At 42.5% G+C, this 21051-nt stretch overlaps 1 protein-coding gene and 1 pseudogene across 1 annotated transcript; one reads left to right on the forward strand and one right to left on the reverse strand.

Moving 5' to 3' along the window:
- Window positions 1–14194: 14194 nt before the first annotated feature.
- On the reverse strand, window positions 14195–14510 carry LOC113610267 (40S ribosomal protein S27-like; the record flags this gene model as incomplete). The annotated part of the gene is made up of 1 exon (XM_027088261.1): window positions 14195–14510. A coding segment is annotated over one exon (261 nt), but the record flags the coding sequence as incomplete, so codon positions are not given.
- A 4504-nt stretch (window positions 14511–19014) lies between these two features.
- On the forward strand, window positions 19015–20018 carry LOC113610330 (40S ribosomal protein S10 pseudogene; annotated as a pseudogene).
- Window positions 20019–21051: the final 1033 nt, after the last annotated feature.

A 21051-nucleotide genomic window follows, 5' to 3' on the forward strand; every position in this document is an offset into this window, starting at 1 on the left:
TTTCAGAAACCTCCTAAATTCATGTTGAATTAAGATTTTTACCTTAGGGATTTCCCTGGTAGTCCAGTGGTTAAGAATCCGCCTTCCAATGCAGGGGACGTGGGTTCGATCCCTGGTGGAGGAACTAAGATCCCACATGCCGTGGGGCAACTAAGCCCACGTGCCACAACTACTGAGCATGCAAGCCACAACTAGAGAGAAGCCCATGCACTGCAACGAAGATCCTGCATGCCGCAACTAAGACCCAATGCAGCCAAAAAATAAAAATAAAAATTATAAAAAGATTTTTACCTTAAAGCTATGTGACACTAATTAGCATATTAAATGTTTTCCATTTAAGAAATAAAGATAGACCATGAGATAGGCTAATTAGTTAGGAGGAAACTTTAATGAAGAAAAAAATATGAACAAAAGCAAGAGGCATGCAGATTTGTTTTTCCTCCAGAGACCATTCATACTCAAGCAATGTGGATGAAATTTCCTCATTTTCAACCCTATATATTTATCCAAATCAGATAGATAGATAGATAGATAGATTCAAGGTGCTCTTCTCCTTCCTACAGAAAGCTGTTTATTGAGGCAGCAAATATCTCTTCGGTGTCTAACCCATGCTGGGCACCATGCTAGGTGCTGGAGACTGTGAACAAGACAAACGAGTAGTAGTCATTCCACATGCTAATATAGGATATTAGTTAAGAGTCTTCTGGTTATAAGAAACAGCTACTCTAGCAAGTGGAAGCAAAAATGGGAACTTATTGGAAAGCTATTACTGGAAGAGTTAAACATCCAAACCCTGGATAGGGCAGAACCAGGAATTCATGGACCTTCCCCTTTGGGCAATGATGTCATTATGGTGACTCAGCCCCAACAAGTCCCAACTGCTGTGTCTTTCAGGTCAAGTTTCTGAAGAGAGAAACTCATTGGCTCAGCTTGGGTGCAGTGTCTATCCCTGGTCCAATTAGCCATGGCCAGAATGGCCAGCTCATGTGGCTTGGACCTGCCCTGACATATTCGAGTCTTCCCAGAAACTGAAAGATTTTGTGAGTAGAGCAGACACTCATTAGCTTCTATATTTTGTAGCCGTAACATTTCAATAGGTTCAGGGTTATATTCAAAATATTTAACAACTGCTATGACCCAGGCAGTGACTAGTCCAACCAATGCTGGTTGTAGGCTAGAAATAAGGTCCAGGAGGGTCCTTGCTGGGTCAGGCATTAACCCTGTAGTTACTAGGTCATGGGGAGGTATGGGGCATACTATGGAAGGGGCCAGAGTGGCCCTGGAGAGGTGGGGCTTTGGGGAATTTTCCTAGAAGATCAGGTGCCCTGGAAGTAGATTCCGAGATGCAGATTTACATGGAAGTGATTTATTAAGGAAATGTTCCCAGGGAAGGCCATTAAGAAAGTGGATGAAGCAAGACAGGGGAGGAGAGGAAGCCAAACAAGGGTGCTATATTGGGGTTCTCCAGAGAAACAGAACCAATGGAATACACAGGTACAGCTGACCCTTGAACAACATGGGTTTGAATTGCATGGGTCCACTTACATGCAGATTTTTTTTTGATAAATATATATAGTACTACACAATCAGGGGTTGGGTGAATCCACAGATGCAGAAACACAGGGCTGTCTATGGGACTTGAGAATCTTCAGATTTTGGTATATGCGAGGGCTCCTGGATACTGAGGGAGGAATGAATATATATACACATATATGATTCCATATATATAGATATGGAATTGGCTAACATGATTATGGAAACTGAGAAGTCCCACCATCTGCTGCCTGCAAGCTGGAGACCCAGAAAAGACAGTTGCAGTCAATCTGAAGACCTGAGATTCAGGAGAATGGGTGATATAACTTCTAGTCAAAATCTGGAGGCCTGGAAGCAAAGACCACTGATAATGTAAGGCCCAGTCCTTGACAGGAGAAGACTGATGTCTTAGCTCCAGCAATCAGACAGAGATAGAATTCTCCCTTCCTCTGTCTCTTTGTTCGCCCTTCCTTTGTTCTATTCAGGTCCTCAGCAGATTGTGTGAGGTGCACTCACATTGGGGAGGGCCATCTGCTTTGCTCAGTCTACCTATTCAAATCCTAATCTCATCTGGACACACCCAGGATAAGGTTCAACCAAATATCTGGGCACCCTGTGTCTCAGTCAAGTTGACGCTTAAAATTAACCATCACAGACGCCCTCAGGGATGCCTCATCCCAGATGCCACAGCCTGGGAATGTGGACTTTTTCACTGGAATAGACTCATGTCTAGCAGAGAACCTTGCACAGTTTAGGCTTTCACTAATAAACAAATGAAGTTCTGGATTGAAGCTATGCTGCAGATTTCTCCCAGCCAAAGGCAAGGGAGCCAGCCGCTTGTTATCTCAGCACTTCTTGGTCACTGTTTCATGGCCATGTTGGGCAGGGATCTCCTCCCCAAGCACATCTGGCTCTCTGTGCCCTGGCTGAGCAGCTGCTGCAGAGTAACAGGTGCTGGAGGTGAAACCACCCAGAGAGTCAGGTGGAGGATGGAGCCCTGACATTGTCTGTACCAGTGGGATCAGGGCAGTGGCTGCTTACCAACTTGTTCAGAAGTATCTCAACATTTTGACAACCAGTGCAGCCAATCAAGTGTGTGCCAGGTGGATGTCAGCCCTAAAAACAATGCAGGGTATTGCAACCGGAGAGTGAGACAGTGAATAGCAATCCAGTCTCTTCAACTGGCTCGATGTCAGTAGGCCACATTCATCTAAGGCATTAGTTCCCTTAACTCTAAAATAAAAGGGTTGGGGTAGATGATTTTACTTCCAATCTTCTATAGACAATTTCTCCCCTAATAACATTAAGAGCTGTCTTCACTGTGTCTAGACTCTGCCTAGATTTTGAGATTCAAAGATAAATAATATATGTCGTGGACGCTTGGATCTTTCCCTTTGTTTCTAGACTCTAACCTCACCTTCCTATTTGCTGCTCTCTGTTTGGGGGACGCCCCACATGTGTGGTCTTAGTGGAAAGTCTCGGCAGCTTCCTAAAAGGAAGGTCCTCCCTGATTAGCCCAACAAAGACAGAGGGCTTGGACCTCTGGATCAGCTGGCTGCTTTCTCCTAGAGTTTGGAATTTGGAGTGAATGACACCTGGAGGAGGGGATGGTTTGGAGGTCACTCCTTGCAGGCAGCAGGGACTACTTGCTGACTACACTCTTCTAAAGTGTGGCCTCTGCTGGGGTTCCCAATGCATGGTCTCCTGGAGCCCCTTAGGCTGCACCTTTTCAAGCCTAGCTGTACACACTTAGTTTCCATTCTGTATCATTGCTCAAGAGTTGTTGGCCTGTCTCTTCCCATTTCTAGACAAGTAGATGCCTTGAAGCCTGGGACTGTGGACTCTTCCACTGGAGTCACTCATGTCCAGCAGAGACCTTTGCACAATTTAGGCTTTCACTAAGAAACAAATGAATAAAAAGTAACAAATCATGGTACAGAAGAAAAGAAACTGAAAAATTAGCCATGGAATTTTTTAGAAAACTCTATTCTGAGATTAATACACAAGTACCTGAACAAACAACTGTTTCTGCAAAGATTTTTTTTTTCAAATACTGACGAAAAGACTCATCTATGTGCCTGTTTCTTTGTCCAGCTCTTTATCCAATAATAGTTTGTTTACCTGTGTGCAACGACCTTGCTTCTAGGCCTAAGGCTGAGCTTCCCAGGACTATTGTTTTAGGCAATGTTTATGTGCAATTTTTTCTTTTGTTCCTTGTGGGTAAAACAACTTAGTAACCATAAAATGAGAATCTGAAGCATCTAAAAATCAACATCTTGAGTGGTCTTCCATCCATGTCCACTCTCAGCAGAACCCAACAAAAACATCCCAAACAGACTAGCAGATACAAACTATCATATACAGAATGGATAAACAAGGTCCTACTGTATAGCACAGGGAACTATATTCAACATCCCATGATAAACCATAATGGAAAGGAATATGAAAAAGAAAGTGTGTGTATATATATATATACACATACATGAGTCACTTTGCTGTACAGCAGAAATTAACACAACATTGTAAATCAACTATACTTAAGTAAAATAAATTTTTTAAAAATCCCAAACAGATGAAAACCTGTTTGCTTTGAAGACACACAACAAAGAAACTGGAAGAAAAAAGAGTGAAACGTGTGCCAAGCAAGAGAGAGATTTCTCCTTATACTTTCTTTTAAATAATAAAAGATGAACTCATTATTATCCCAAAATCTCTTGAGGCAGAAATTCAGGCACCCTATTATTCTATAAAATCAAAATGACAGCATCCTTGGAGAAACAGTTGCCTGGTAACTCAGAACAGAGGGTTGTCTTTAGATTCCTCTGGAATCAAGTGTATCTATTTTGGTTTTTCTGTTGAGCTCATTTCCTTCCCTACAATCCCAGAACTGAACAATTTAGGGGGAAGAATTCCACTCATAAGAAAGTCTCTTTTCCTACAGAAGATATTTTTAAGAAGTACAGCTCTCTTCATGAAGTTGAATTGTTCTGTTTTTAGGACTGTTACATGAACATATAAGAAAAGAAAAGGAAAAATGCATTAACACGTAAGAAAAGGAAAAATGCCAACTGAGAGGAGGTTTCAGACAGAGATGTATGTTTTGTGGCTGAAAGCCAGACACCAGTTTTTTTCTTTTTTTCTTTTTTTTTGGCCGCGTTGGGTCTTCGTTGCTGCGAGCACGCTTTCTCTAGTTGCGGTGAGCGGGGGCTACACTTCGTTGTGGTGCGCGGGCTTCTCATTGCGGTAGCTTCTCTTGTTGCGGAGCACGGGCTCTAGGCACACGGGCTTCAGTAGTTGTGGCATGTGGGCTCAGTAGTTGTGGCTCGCGGGCTCTAGAACGCAGGCTCAGTAGTTGTGGCGCATGGGCTTAGTTGCTCTGTGGCATGTGGGATCTTCCTGGACCAGGGCTCAAACCAGTGTCCCCTACATTGGCAGGTGGATTCTTAACCACTGCACCACCAGGGAAGTCCCCAGACACCAGCTTTCTAAGAGAATAAATTAATTCAGAATCTCACCTAAGATGAAAGTATAATTTACTCAGTTGAAAGATGCTTTGCAAACTCCTACCTCTTCGTTGGAGCAAGAAGATTTGTCCAGGTAGGCTCTTACTCACCAAGCTCAGAAGCCCTAAGTCTCCCCTCTTCTGAATTAGTGATGTGGGCCCAGATCCTTTTCCTCTCTGCACTTAGATAAAAGTGAATGAGGTAATTGCATCGCTAATGATTCTTTTGCTTATAAGCAAGAGAACCTGAGTGAGAGACCTTACACAAGAGGGAAACTACTGGAAGGATTGGGATAACTCACAAAAGGATAACCAAATAGCTTGGGAGTGGGCGGGAATCAAGGTGCTGGAAGTTAAGAGTCAGGAACTACAGAAAGGTCGAGAAGGAGAAACAGGCTAGCAGGAGCCCATGATGAGAAAAATGAACTTCAATATCTTTGTATTGCTCACTCAAGATTCATAATCCCTGGAGAGAATGTCACATTGGTGGAGTTTAGGTCAAAAGCCTGAGCCTGCTGTCCCGAGGCAGTGAGAGGAAGAATCTACTGGAAGGATGCTCCACAAAACCCTTCAGTTTCCAAGATGGAAGGTCAGGTACCTAGTTTTAGTCACGTCAAGACTGTCCACGATAGGGTGATGGGAAAGTCATTTCCCAAGAAGAAACTCTGGTGCTATTAAGAAGGGAGGATGAATGCTAAAAAGCCAGAAAACGTTCACCATTGTCTTAGGCTGGGTTCCCAGAAGCAGAGACCGAGGCAGAGATTCTTATACAAGTGACACCCTGAAGTCATGCTTTCAGGAGAAACTTGTAAAAAGATAAGGGAAGCAGGGGAAGAGGCTAAACAAAGATGAGGTTTCAGCTGAGGTCTAATTTCAGCCTGATCCCAGTTCTGGAGTGTGAATGCCACCACAGTGTTGTCCCCTTTGAGGCAAGGGGACAGTTTTTGTATCCTCCTATGAGTCAGTCATTGGCTGCCTGATGCCCTGAGGGGAAATAGCACTTCCCAGGCATTTCCCAATAAGGTGGCTCCCCGTGGCCAAGGATAAATCTCCAGAGACCGGTATAAGCTTGAGCCAGTATCAGCAACACTTAGAATAGCTGGGAAGAGGGGAGCTAGCACAGTAAACGGGATCAGGGCAGGGCACCAGCAGTGTCTACTACAACCATAAACGTAAAGGCAAGGTAGTTGGATTTGATTCACTAAATCCAGGGTTTCCCATCTGTAGACTGATGTAATAATCCTGGGACTGCTATTAATTCTGAAACAGATCAGATGAAAGGGATCAATTATTGTGTGACTGTCTCATTGGGGAAAATAATGTAATGAACAGAGAGACACCAACAGACAGAGTAAGAAGAGGTAAAAAATTATTTAAAAGAAACAGATAATGACAACCGAATCAAAAAATGGGCAGAAGATCTAAACAGACATTTCTCCAAAGACATACAGATGGCCCAAAAGCACATGAAAAGATGCTCAACATTACTAATTATCAGAGAAATGCAAATCAAAACTACAATGAGGGGACTTCCCTGGTGGTCGAGTGGCTGAGATTACGCACTTCCATTGCAGGGGACACGGATTCGATCCCTGATCAGGGAACTAAGATCCCACATGCCACATGGCACAGCCAAAAATAAATAAATAAATAATAAAGATCTTAACACTCTTAAAAAGAAAGTTATTTTAAAAAAAAACTACAGGGCTTCCCTGGTGGCGCAGTGGTTGAGAGTCCGCCTGTCAATGCAGGGGGCACGGGTTTGTGCCCTGGTCCGGGAAGATCCCACATGCCGTGGAGCGGCTGGGCCCATGAGCCATGGCCTCTGAGCCTGCGCGTCCGGAGCCTGTGCTCCGCAACGAGAGAGGCCACAACAGTGAGAGGCCCGCGTACCGCAAAAAAACCCCAAAAAACAAAAAACAAAAAGTAGAGCTACCGTATGATCCATCAATCTCACTCCTGGGCGTATATCCAGAGAAAATAATTCGAAAAGACACATGCACCCCAATGTTCACTGCAGCACTATTTACAATAGCCAAGTCCTGGAAGCAACCAAAATGTCCATCGACAGAGGAATGGATAAAGAAGATGTGATACATATACACAGTGGAATATGACTTAGCCATAAAAAAGAATGAAATAATGCCACTGGCCGCATCATCATGGATAGACCTAGAGATGATCATACTAAGTGAAGAAAGTCAGACAGAGAAAGACAAATATATGGTGAACTCACATGTGGAATCTGATTTTTTTTAATGATATAATGAACTTATTTACAAAACAGAAACAGATTCATAGATTTCAAAAAAAACTTATGGTTACCAAAGGGGAAACATGGTGGGGAGGGATAAATTAGGAGCTTGGGATTAACCTACACACACTATTATATATAAGGACCTACTGGATAGCACACGGAACTCAACACTCTGTAATAACCTATATGGGAAAAGAATCTGGAAAAAAATGAATATATGTATATGTATAACTGAATCACTTTGCTGTACACCTGAAACTAACACATTGTAAACGAACACTGTAAATCAACTATACTCCAATAAAATTAAAAAATAAATAAAGTATCAGCCTTCACCAGTGAATGATGCAGCTTGCCCCAAGATCCAGCACAGGAATTATCAGAATGAAACAGAAATGTACCTCAAGCCTCTTATACGCTTTCCTACAAAAACATAACTCTTTGTCAATATAACTAGCAGTTCTTAATTATGAGATAAAATAAGGCGGAACAATATAGAACAATATTAAGAGAAATAAAAATGCCTTCAAATTAAGTACCTTTTCATCTCATCCTCTTAGGTCATTAATTACCACTTTAACTTTACCTTGGCCTCCCTACTCAACTACAAGGAGAATACTTAACTTTCTTTTGGTGGTTCAAGTGTCAAAAATGTCCTTAGCCTGGTATAGAATTTTTTTTTTTTTTTTTTTTTGTGGTACGCGGGCCTCTCACTGTTGTGGCCTCTCCCATTGCGGAGCACAGGCTCCGGACGCGCAGGCTCAGTGGCCATGGCTCAGGAGCCCAGCCGCTCCGCGGTATGTGGGATATTCCCGGACAAGGGCACGAACCCGCGTCCCCTGCATCGGCAGGCGGACTCTCAACCACTGCGCCACCAGGGAAGCCCAGCCTGATAGAGAATTTTTTCAGAAAATCACTTCTAACTCTTCTCCTGCTGATCCATCTAATAACCCTACTTAGGTTTTATTGGAGGAGGCAAAGTGTTAAGAGTTTCATCACTTCTCTGATTAGTTCCAGAGGATAATAACAGCTCCTTTACAAAAGTAAACCATTTTTCAAAAAGAAAAAGGTAATGAAACTTACGGATGTAGTCAAAGGACTGACACTAAAGGAGAAAGATTTACAGGAAGGAGATCACTGAAAAAAAAAAAAGAAAAGAAACTAATAGACTTTCTAATGCACTTGAAGGAATGCATAAAAAAAAACATATATCAAAGAAGTCTTATAGACCTAATGGGGAATTTGAGAATAATTAGTGATAAATGCACAGAAAACTAAGCAAACAAAAAAAGAGGCTACTGTTAATTCCAAGAAAGAACAGAAAGTTGTACAAAAAAAGAAATATAACTATGATTAACATTTACAACGTGAATAAACAACACTGCTCATTAAATTATGATTGACAGCATCAATGAGTAAAGATATCTAGTCTCAGTGACCTAAATATAAATGTAACTAAAATCTGGCAGACACCTCTCTCTCTCTCTCTCTCTCTCTCTCTATATATATATATATATAACATTATATATATATATTTATATATAATGTATAATTTATATTATATAATATATATTTATATAAGATATATTACATTATATATCTATATATTATATATACAAGAATATTCTATATAATATTCTTATGAGAATAAGTATTTTGAGTCTCTCTCTTGATTATACCTGGTAATAGAATGGCCAAATACATATATATATGTATATATATATACCCACATACATATACCCATTAGATACCAGTAGCCTCCACACAGTTTTGACAACAAAAATTTCTCCAGACATTGTCAGAACATTGTCAGATGTTCCCTGGCGAGCAAGATCACCCTCAGTTGAGAACTACTGTTCCAACCTTTTTATTACATTTTCTCTACTAAATGGTGAGGGTTTTATTTCTCTGACTTAAAACTGATTCAGAAAGCCATAAATTATGTCAAAATTTGATAAATAAAATATTAATGTAATTATTTAGAAACCTGAACCAATAAAAGAATAAACAAATTAAAGTATTAAATGCAGTTGCTCCTAGAGAGTAGGACAGAACAAGGAAGGGTGATTTTGAACTTTTTAATATGATTTTATTTTTTTGATGTGTATATATATATATATATAGCTGACCAGGCCAGGTAGAAAGTTCCAGAGAGAGGCTTGAAATTCTTATTCTCATAAGAGATTAAAGAAGTGCTTATTCTGATCTTTTGTTTCTAACCTCATCTAAGCCATATTCTCTTATATTTCACCCAGAGGCAAGTATGGCTCTCATCTAGCTTGAATCATATATTTATTTCTTTTCCAAGATGACTCGAGGCTGCCTCGTCCCTAATGGTTCTGGGTGGAGAACTGGCTTACCTGGTTATACTTATGTAGTAGTCAGAGAAAACAGGAAAAAAACACTCTGGTAAAGATTATATGAACATTGGGACGTCCCTGGTGGTCCACTGGTAAAGAATCCACCTTACAATGCAGGGGATGTGGGCTCGATTCCTGGTCAGGGAACTAAGATCCCACATGCCGTGGGGCAACTAAGCCCACGTGCCACAACTACTGAGCTTGCACGCCTCAACTAGAGAGTCTGTGTGCTGCAAACTACAGAGCCCATGCACTCTGGAACCCACACGCCACAACTACAGAGCCCACGTGCCCTGGAGCCCGCATGCCACAACTAGAGAGAAGCCCGTGCGCTGCAACGAAAGATCCCACATGCCACAACTAAGACCCAACACAGCCAAAAATAAATAAAATAAACAAATTTTTAAGAAAAGATTATATGAACATTAAAATAACATTAGAGTCCCTGGATCTGCATGGGTTGCCTCCCTCCAAAAATGAGGCGGAGGAGGGAGTGGGGGCGGTTGAGACCTTGCTTTGCTGATGTGTGTCAATGCTCTTTATTTTATTAGGCTGTCTTTCCTCAATCTCCATCCATCCGTATCTCCCTCATCTTGTAATCTCCAGCACTACCTCTAACTCATCTTTGCTCCCCCAACCATAGCAATTGAAACAAAGTCTTAGGACTGAATTTCTTCATTTGCTTGATTGACTAGTTGTGATTGTGCTCCAACTGTTTTGGAAATGCATTCATCTGACATATGAACAAATAATAGAAGACAGTTTTCAACCCTCCAAAACATAAAGAGATGGAAATGTGTATTTATACATTTTTTTTTGATTTGCATTTCCCAGATTACTAATAAGCATCATTTCATGTGCTTGTTGGCTGTTTGTACATCTTCTTTGGAGGAATGTCTACCCAAGTCCTTTGCCCATTTCAGAATTGGATGGTCTTCTTATTGTTGAATTGTAAGAATTCTTTATATATTCTGGATACTAACCCCTTATCACAAAATATTTTCTCCTGGGACTTCCCTGGTGGTGCAGTGGTTAAGAATCCGCCTGCCAATGCAGGAGACATGGGTTCAAGCCCTGGTCCAGGAAGATCTCACATGCTGTGGAGCAACTAAGCCCATGTACCACAACTACTGAAGCCCATGTGCCTAGAGCCCGTGCTCTGCAACAAGAAAAGCCTTTCAATGAGAAGCCCCCGCTCACCGCAACTAGAGAAAGCCCATGTGCATCAACAAAGACCCAATGCAGCCAAAAATAAATAAATAAATAATTTCCCCCATTCTCTAGGTTGTCTTTTCATTTTCTTGATAACGTCCTTTGATGCACAGTGTTTTTACTTTTGATGAATCCAATTTATCTATTTTGTTGTTGTTGCTCATGCTTTTGATGTCATATTTAAGAATCCATTACCAGGGACTTCCCTGGTGGCGCAGTGGTTAATTAAGAATCTGCCTGCCAATGCAGGGGACACAGGTTCGATCCCTGATCCAGGAAGATTCCACATGCTGTGGAACAACTAAGTCCATGAGCCACAACTACTGAGCCCATGTGCCACAACTACTGAAGCCCTCAAGCTCTAGGGCCTGTGTGCCACAACTACTGAAGCCTGTGTGCCTAGAGCCCATGCTCCACAACAAGAGAAGCCACCACAATGAGAAGTCTGCACACTGCAATGAAGAGTAGCCCCCACTCGCCACAAATAGAGAAAGCCCACGTGCAGCAACGAAGACCCAATGCAGCCAAAAAAAAAAAAAAAAGAAACCATTGCCTATGTTTTCTTTTAAGGGTGTTAAAGTTTAGCTCTTATATTTAGATTGTGGATTCATTTTGAGATAATTTTGCATATGGTGTGAGGTAGGGACCCAGAGTCATTCTTTTGCATGTGGATATCCAGTTGTCCCAGCACGCTTTGTTTTATTTTTTATTTTTTGTTTTGTTTTGTTTTGGCCATGCTTCATCTTGCAGGATCTTAGTTCCCTGATTAGGGATTGAACCTAGGCCCCAGCAGTGAAAGCACTGAGACCTAACCACTGCACCTCCAGGGAACTCCCCCCAGCACCCTTTGTTGAAGAGACTATTCTTTCCTCCACTGAATGGTCTTTATACCTTTGTCAAAAATCAGTTGGCCATAAATATGTAGATTTACTTCTGGACTCTCTTTTCCGTTGGCCTATTGTCTATCCTTATACCAATACCACACTACTTTGGTTACTGTAGCTTTGTAGTTTGTTTTGAAATCAGGAAGTTTGAATCCTTCAACTTTGTCTTTCTTTTTCAAGATGATTCTGGCTCTTCAGGGCAAGTATTTCCTTTTAGCTCTAAAGTCAATTTCTGCTTATAGCCAGGTTTGTGACTGTTTCCGGACCACTATGGGTGCCTCCAGCCACGATGACATTATTTGGAATAATGCCATTTTTCCAAACAAGGCATTATTCCTCTCAACAGAAAGAGATGTATCTGGGTATTTGTGGAACCACATTTAGTTCCTGAGAAAAAAATTAAGTCAAACAAGATTTTAGTTTTAGTTTTTTGGCATCATACAAGTGAAAACAATACATTTATGGGCTGAAATATTTGTCTAAATAGAAGACACAGAAATCTATTTTCTATAGTTTAGACATAATTCTAGACACTATGGCAAGTCTAACATGGTGGACACAAAGTCAAGGTTTGAATGATATTCTTGCTGTGTGAGGGTTGTAAGGCAGGTCCATTTGAACAAAAACCTTGTGTGTACACTTTTCTTCTTTCGCCCCTCCCTTTCCATTGCCCATCTTGCCTTTTCTTCTTCCTAACTTCCTTCCTGGTCCTGTTCTCACACCTCCTTCTCTGAAGATCTTTCTACGCTCCCTCTCTTTTCCTTGCCCTGCCTTCTCTTCCTTGCCCTTTAAAACTCCCACCCCCTGACTGAATCCCAACTCAACTTTAGGAAAACAAGTTAGTCAAACTGATCCTCAGAAAGTGGTGTCAACGGCTAACTCACTAACACTCAGCCTTCAGTGTTCATCTGTTAGCCCAAGGAGAAGCCAGTAGGTAGAATAATTGCAGATTGTCTAGGAAAGCCATTTGAGTCCCTCTGGATCTTTCATAAAATCACTCCAGTGAGCCTATGATGCGTATATTTTGAGACAACCTAGTACTCTGTCTCAGTTTTCTGTTTTTCTTTAGAGTGGAACCTGGACCATCACATGTGGCGGGGAGTGTTGTAGAGGGAGATCTAGGGCTGGTTCCTTCTGGTCCCACCTTAGTCAAGTCCTGAGCCCTTCCTTTTACTCCATCAGTGGATCCCTCTGGACATCCAAGTTTTCACTTTCTGCTCTGGGCTATTGTGCCATGTGTTGTTCACACAGGGTCATTCTTCTTGAATGACCAGCGTGTTTTGTGTTGCCTGCTGCCTGTGACTGGCCTTCACTGACTCCCATAAGAAGGACTCTGAGCTTGATGTAGATTCCCCTTACTCGTGGCTTCCCAGTGGTCAGGAGGGCTACCTGCAGTTGGAGGTTCTCTTCTTGGAACTTCCTCTCCCCAAAGTACTGTGGTTCATAGCCAGCTGCCTGGGCTGGTATTAGACCACCTCTCCTTTTCATTCCACAGGGACAGGACCCCTCACACAACTTCTTGGATTCCATTTTGTTTGTTTGTTTTGTTTTTTTTTTTTAGTTCATGTATATTTCTAATAGGTATATTGGATCCTGTGTCCCAGTCAGCATAACTCTCCCCAGTTTTGAAACAGTTCAGATAATTATCTGACCTCACCTTCGAAACATCACTTAACTCTAACATGAGAGAAACGTCTTCAGTTTGTCAGGAGCAGAACTTGACTGGAGAAGAGAAAAACAAAGCCCATAATTATAATAAATATGCAAGAGCACAGCAGCAGCATTTAGGATCTTTAAAATTATATTCAGGTCCTTTTATGTCTCACTTATTTCACTTAGCATAATGTCCTCAAAGTTCATCTGCAGCATGTATCAGAACTTCCTTCCTTTTTAAGGCTGAATAATAATTCTGTGGTATGTACATACCACGTTTTGTTTATCCATTCATCTGTTGACGGATAGTGGGTTGTTTCCACCTTTTGGCTATTGTGAACAATGCTGCTATGAACTTTGGTGTGCAAGTATTTGTTCAAGTCCTAAGTTTTGATTATTTGGGGTATATACCATAGAAATAGATCATATGCTTTATCATACCTCCCTATGCTATTCCATTTAGCTGCCTATTCTTTCATCAGAACGATACCTTTCTTTTTTATCCTGCATGGTTTTTTGTTTGTTTGTTTTGTTTTTTAACATCTTTATTGGAGCATAATTGCTTTACAATGGTGTGTTAGTTTATGCTTTATAACAAAGTGAATCAGTTATACATACACATATGTTCCCATATCTTTTCCCTCTTGCATCACCCTCCCTCCTACCCTCCCTATCCCACCGCTCTAGGTGGTCACAAAGCACTGAGCTGATCTCCCTGTGCTATGCGGCTGCTTCCCACTAGCTATCTATTTTACGTTTGGTTATCCTGCATGTTTTAATAAATTTTTTTTTGTATCCAAAATGTGTTTATTGGGATGGTTTCCCATTCATCTTGATTCAGGGTGATTTTAGTGCTGCTTCTGTCTGAAGGAGCAACCTTCTGTAAGCCTTGCTTTTCCTCCTGTAGGCTGGCAGAGGACAGTAGAGCAGCCAACACACAAAGCTACTGTTTGTGCATGGCTAAAGACAGTGGTGATTTTATAGCATCCCGGGCATTTCACATCCATGAAATAAGAACTGGGGCTCTGCACCAGGCACTTCTTCTTGTGTTTCATCTTCTCTTCTGGAGAGGGATGAAGGAAATCCTTTGCAAGAGGCAAGTTCTCATGGGAAGGTCGTCACTGCCGGACAGGCTGTATGTTTTAATATCTGATAGGACTGGTCTCTGAACTCCACGCTCCCTCCATTTCCTTTACTTCTTCTGAATTACATTGAGTATTTTCTCTTATTAATTTATTGGGAAGAACTTTAGAAACTGATACATTACCATGCTAACAAAAGAGACACCTTTGTTTACAGCCATTCTTTTTTTATTTTTTGGCCATACCGCGCAGCTTGCGGGATCTTAGTTCCCCGACCAGGGATTCAACCTGGGCCTATGGCAGTGAAAGTGCCAAGTCCTAACCACTGGACTGCCAGGGAATTCCCTGTTTACAACCATTCTTTATATATTCCTTACTGTATTCTGATGTAGTTCATATGCGCTCCAAACATCCATGGTGATTTATACTGGAAGTGGTGTGCATGCAATTTGTGATTTTGTTGAAATATTATTGCAATAGCTTTAGAAAAGCAGTTGACACACATGCAAGTGTTAATTTGAGTCAACTGATACCAAGGGATAATGCTTGATTTATGGTAAGAGGTTTCATCGAAATATTTCTCCTAGTTGTCACTTAGCAAAGGTAATTGCTTACTAAGCTAGTCTCTTTGCATAAATTTCAATTTTCCAGCATTTGATTAAACTTGACAATTGGGATTCTCCATGGAAACAGCGGAGCAAGATGCTACACCTTCCAAAAAACATAAAAATAGTGCTCTCTCATTTGTTGCCTGGCAGCAATACTCCTTGTTTTTACTCACAGGAGAATTTATTTTTGCTGATTGGTGTAACGTTGGCAGGGAAAGGACAAAATAGTTCTCTCAGCAATCAAAAATTGATAGGGCAGTTTAACCTTTTCCTTTTTTTTAAAGACCCAGGTGAGGTCTTCATAACTTTAAATAGCATAAAAAGCATATACTATACAGAAGCATAAAGCATATAAAATATAAAGGCAGAGTGAGTATGATCAGAGAGGAGCCTTCAGTAAGAGTCTTTAAGGACAAAGGTTCTTTGATTAAGGGACACACTAGATGAAGCAGTTGCGGTTCTCAAGCCGTGTGGGTTCAAACTGCATTTATAAGGCTTAACAATAGGTCTTAGTCTAAATTTCATTTTGTCTCCCATCCTGGTTGGTCCCTGTGGTAGATAATATTTTTGTTCATGACTCTTTCTTCCCTCCCCATCCTCGCCATTGTTTACTACAGACGGAGCACACTTCTCTAACTCACTCACTTTGGGTTTGGTCTAGAGAATGTGGGTGAATGTAACAAACGTCATGTCTGACCAGAGGCTCTACATGAATTTGTGAAATTTGGCTTGACCTCCTGCACATGTGTTATGAGGAGAGAATGCCCTGCATAGCCATTGCCCCTTCAGCCTGGGTCCTGGAATGAGAAACACGTGGAGCAGACCCAAATCTAAGGTCAGGGGAAGCCTGGCCACCCACATGCTGTGTGCAGACCAGCAAGAGAAAAATAAACATTTGTAGTTATAAATCACTGACATTTGGGAGCTGATTACTATGTAATATTATTACAGCAAAAACCTGACTAATATGGTCATCAAAAAAAAAAAAAAGTGGTTCTGAAGAACCTAGGGGCAGAACAGGAATAAAGATGCAGATGTAGAGAATGGACTTGAGGACACGGGGTGGGGGAAGGGTAAGCTGGGATGAAGTGAGAGAGTGGCATGGACATATATACACTACCAAATGTAAAATAGATAGCTAGTGGGAAGCAGCAGCATGGCACAGGGAGATCAGCTTGGTGCTCTGTGACCACCTATAGGGGTGGGATAGGGAGGGTGGGAGGGAGGAGATATGGGGATATATGTATATGAATAGCTGATTCACTTTGTTATACAGCAGAAACTAACACACCATTGTAAAGTAAATATACTCCAATAAAGATGTTAAAAAAAAAGATTGTTCCTATTAGTGCCTACTGTGAGCAATCATACAGACTTTAGAATGTGCACGCTGGGTTCTGATTAGCTGTTCCCCATCTTTCCAGTCATCAGTCAGATGGAGCAGTCTGATTAAATGACTGGCTTGGCCTGACGACGCTGAGGGTGTTCTTCTTTTTTTAATTAATTAATTTATTTTATTTTTATTTTTGTCTGCATTGCATCTTCATTGCTGCTCGCGGGCTTTCTCTAGTTGCAGCGAACGGGGGCTACTCTTCGTTGCGGTGCGCGGGCTTCTCACTGTGGTGGCTTCTCTTGTTGTGGAGCACGGGTTCTAGGCGCACGGGCTTCAGTAGTTGTGGCACGTGGGCTCAGTAGTTGTGGCTTGCAGGCTCTAGAGCACAGGCTCAGTAGTTGTGGCACACGGGCTTAGTTGCTCTGCGGCATGTGGGATCTTCCTGGACCGGGGCTTGAACCCGTATATCCTGCATTGGCAGGCGGATTCTTAACCACTGCACCACCAGGGAAGTCCGCTGAGGGTGTTCTTGAAGGTGAGATTTATTTATTCATTTCTAAAGTCTGTATTTATAAACTAGGGACAGATATTCTAGGAATTCTATTGGTGGAAAAATCAGTTTACAAAACAACTTGTATGTTCTCATTTAGGAAAATTTGAAACATGCACTGGCAGCTCCAGAATTTCTATATAGAATTTCTATATAGGTGGGCTGGATAGCAATCTGATTGGAAGAGAGTTGGGGGTGAGCATAAAGTTTTGACATTTCATTTTTATACCACTTTAATATAATTGAAAAAACTCCCAATGGGCCATATCAAAGAATTACTTGGAGGGAAGCTGATGAAGATGGTGTGGGAACTTTAAGGCCCCATACTCCCAGATACTCCTTGGCCCTGACAGTGCCTATATTAAGTGTATCTATAAATACACAGAGAGAGGGCTGGAAGCATAGACACCAAAATGAATGGGAGTTATAAATGGAAAGTGGAATTTGGGGAAATGTTTACCCTCTTCTTTGTATCTTTCTGTATTGTTTGAATGTTTTGCACTAAACATATATTATTTCCCCCAAAACCAATGAAGTTGTTTTGCACAAAGAAAAGAAAAAGAATCCTACTGACCTCTACTTTTTCCCACATCTTATTTTTTTAATTAATTGATTTATTAATTGATTTTGGCTGCGTTGGGTCTTCGCTGCTATATGCGGGCTTTCTCTAGTTGCGGTGAGCCAGGGCTACTCTTCTTCATTGTGGTGCGTGGGTTTGTCATCGCGGTGGCTTCTCTTGTTGCAGAGCATGGGCTCTAGGTGCGTGGGCTTCAGTAGTTGTGGCTCCTGGGCTCTAGAGCACAGGCTCAGTAGTTGTGGCACACGGGCTTAGTTGCTCCACCGCGTGTGGGATCTTCCTAGATCAGGGCTTGAACCCTTGTCCCCTGCATTGGCAGGCGGATTCTTAACCACTGCGCCACCGGGGAAGTCCCCACACACCTTATTTTAATCATCTAACTGGTGCCCCTAAATTCCCAAATTTCAGTTCTTCCACAACGTCTTACCCACTTTTTAGCTTCAGTCAGTCTCTGAAAACAACCAAGTGTAAAAGAAACAACATGGGTATAAAAAAGAGCCCTGGGGACTTCCCTGGTGGTCCAGTGGTTAAGACTCCATGCTTTCACTGATGGGCCCGGGTTCAAGCCCTGGTTAGGGAACTAAGATCACACAAGCCTTGAGAGACAGCCAGAAAAAAAAAAAAAAGAGCCCTGCTCTGTCGGGGAAGATTCCAGTTCCAGCCCTTCCCTTCTCTGTAGGACCTCAGCCTCCAATATGCAAAGGGAAGGATTGGGATAAGTAGGGGTTAGAAACTCAAATGCCTAGAGGAGCCAGGGAGGGACAAATGACAGGAACAAATGGGGCTGTGCTGGACTGGAAGAGCCCACCCACCCTCAAGGAAGCATCGCTGCAGGTCCGAGGTTGCCAGGCTTTCCTGTGTATCCAGGCACTGGAAGTCGGGTTTTTATATGGAATCTCCTGATTTTTGAATATTAGCAGATGCACTTTAAAACGTTTTGTGAATTCCTTGCAGGCCAAATTAACCTCACCTATGAATCCCTCTGGCACATGGTGAGCTGACCCTGGCTCAGATGCTCTTTAAGGCAGGGGTCCTCAACCCCCGGGCCGCGGACCGGTACCTGTTAGGAAGCCGGCCACACAGCAGGAGGTGAGAGGCGGGGGAGCGAGCAAAGCTTCATCTGCCGCTCCCCGCTGCTCCCCATCGGTCTTACTGCCTGAACCATCGCTCGTATCACCGTCGGAACCATCCCCCACACACACCCGGGACTGTGGAAAAACTGTCTTCCACGAAACCTGTCTCTGGTGCCAAAAAACTGGGGACTGCTGCTTTAAGGCCCACTGTTTCACGCTCCCGTAATCCACTCAGGCGCCACCTAGTGACGGCGACTGTCACAGTTCCCAAGAAGGCAGTGCAGGAAAAGGACTTTCATTTTTTTGGCCTCGCTTGGTGTAGCATGCGGGATCCCAGTTCCCCCACCCCGAACCCCAACCAGGAATCACACCCACGCCCCCTGCAGCGGAAGTGCGGAACCTTAACCACTGGATCACCAGGGAATTCCTGAAAAGGACTTTTCAAATAGATCGATTAGGAGGTAATTTATTTGTATGCCCCCAAAATTAATTTTCTAAATGACTTCCTAAATGGCCTCTCAGGTGTAATTAGAATATAACCAGATAGATCAAAATCATACACGATTTACTCACAGCTAATTGGGAACATAGGATTATGCAAGTGAATAACATTTATTATTTATTACATTCCAGGTGCTGTTCTGCTTTAAAGTATTATTTCATCTAATCCTCACCATAATCCTATGAATTAAGTACTGTTACTACCCGGATTTTATCAGATGGAGAAACTGATGCCCAGAAAGATCCTGTAACTTGTAACAAAGTCACACAACCGATACCCCTTCCTTTCCAGCTCCGACCCCGGACACAGCAGCTGTCGCGAAACGTTGATGCCCAAGAGGAACCGGATTGCCATTTATGAACTCCTTTTTAAGGAGGGAGTGATGGTAGCCAAGAAGGACAACCACATGCCTAAGCACCCCAAGCTGGCAGACAAGAATGTGCCCAATCTTCACGTCATGAAGGCCATGCAGTCTCTCAAATCATAAGGGTACATGAAGGAACAGTTTGCCTGGAGACATTTCTACTGGTACCTAACCAACGAGGGTATCCATTATCTCCGGGATTACCTCCACCTGCCCCCTGAGATCGTGCCTGCTGACCTGCGCCACCGTCGTCCTGAGACTGGTAGGCCACGGCCCAAAGGTCTGGAGGGAGAGCGACCTGCAAGACTCACAAGAGGGGAAGGCGACAGAGTCACCTACAGATGAAGCGCTGTGCCCTCTGGTGCCGACAAGAAAGCCAAGGCCGGGGCTGGGTCAACAACTAAATTCCAGTTTAGAGGCAGATTTGGTCGTGGACGTATGTGGTCAGCCACCTCAGTAAAGTCTGGAAGAGATTGTTTTGTGTTGAATTAACATGTAGTCAGAAAAGATTAAAAAAAAAAAAAAAAAGTCACACAGCCACTTAGTAGTGGAGCTGGAATTGGAACCCAGGCAGCCTTAGTCAAGAGGGTATGCTCTCCTAGATAGAAGCTAGATTAAGGCATCATGGTTGTAATAGTCACTTCAGTTGCAAATGACAAAAAGTAAAGCAAAAACAAGGCAGGGTTAGGGTTTCTGGATGTAGAAATACCTGGAGTCCAAACAGCGGCATCTCTCCCCTCTGTCCCCCACTAGGTTCTGCCTTCTTCTGGTTTGTCTAATCTCAAGAAGGCATAGGACAAACATGGTACCTTCTGGCACCACAAAGCAATAGGAAAAGAGCAGTTGTTTAGTAAAAGGTCCTGAAAAAAAAGGCTCACGTTTTAGAGAAAAAAAAACTGGATCCCTACCTAACACCACGCACAAAAGTGAGCTCCAGACAGATTAAAGACCTACATGGGAAGATAAACATATAAATTTAAAATGAGAAAATGTGAGAGACTGTCTATGTTGAGAAGGACTACAGTGAAACTCAAAAGCACACGCCATGGGCTCCCCTGGTGGCGCAGTGGTTGGGGGTCCGCCTGCCGATGCAGGGGACACGGGTTCGTGCTCCGGTCTGGGAAGATCCCACATGCCACGGAGCAGCTGGGCCCGTGAGCCATGGCCGCTGAACCTACGTGTCCAGAGCCTGTGCTCCACAACGGGAGAGGCCACAACAGTGAGAGGCCTGCATACGGCAAAAAAAAAAAAAAAAAAGCACACGCCATAGGAAAAAATTGATAAAACTGATGACCTATTTGTGTTCAATGAAGAACACTATGGAAAAAGTTAACAAATAAAAAAGGTAAGAGAAGACAGTTGTAATGTCTAAAACTGATAGCTGACTAATATCTAGGATGTAAAAGAAACTCTTGCAAATCAACAAGAAGGAACCCCATGGGAAAATGAGCAATTAATAGGAGACAAAGCAAAAAGGCCTATGCTGGGATGCTCAAACTCACTAGTAAATAGAGAAATACAAAAGGAAACAGCATTGAGAGTTCACTTTACACTTTTTAGA

Source organism: Aethalodelphis obliquidens, unplaced genomic scaffold (assembly GCF_003676395.1).
Source record: "Aethalodelphis obliquidens isolate GAN/ISIS:26980383/991018 unplaced genomic scaffold, ASM367639v1 scaffold62, whole genome shotgun sequence".
Classification (NCBI taxonomy): Eukaryota; Metazoa; Chordata; class Mammalia; order Artiodactyla; family Delphinidae; genus Aethalodelphis; species Aethalodelphis obliquidens.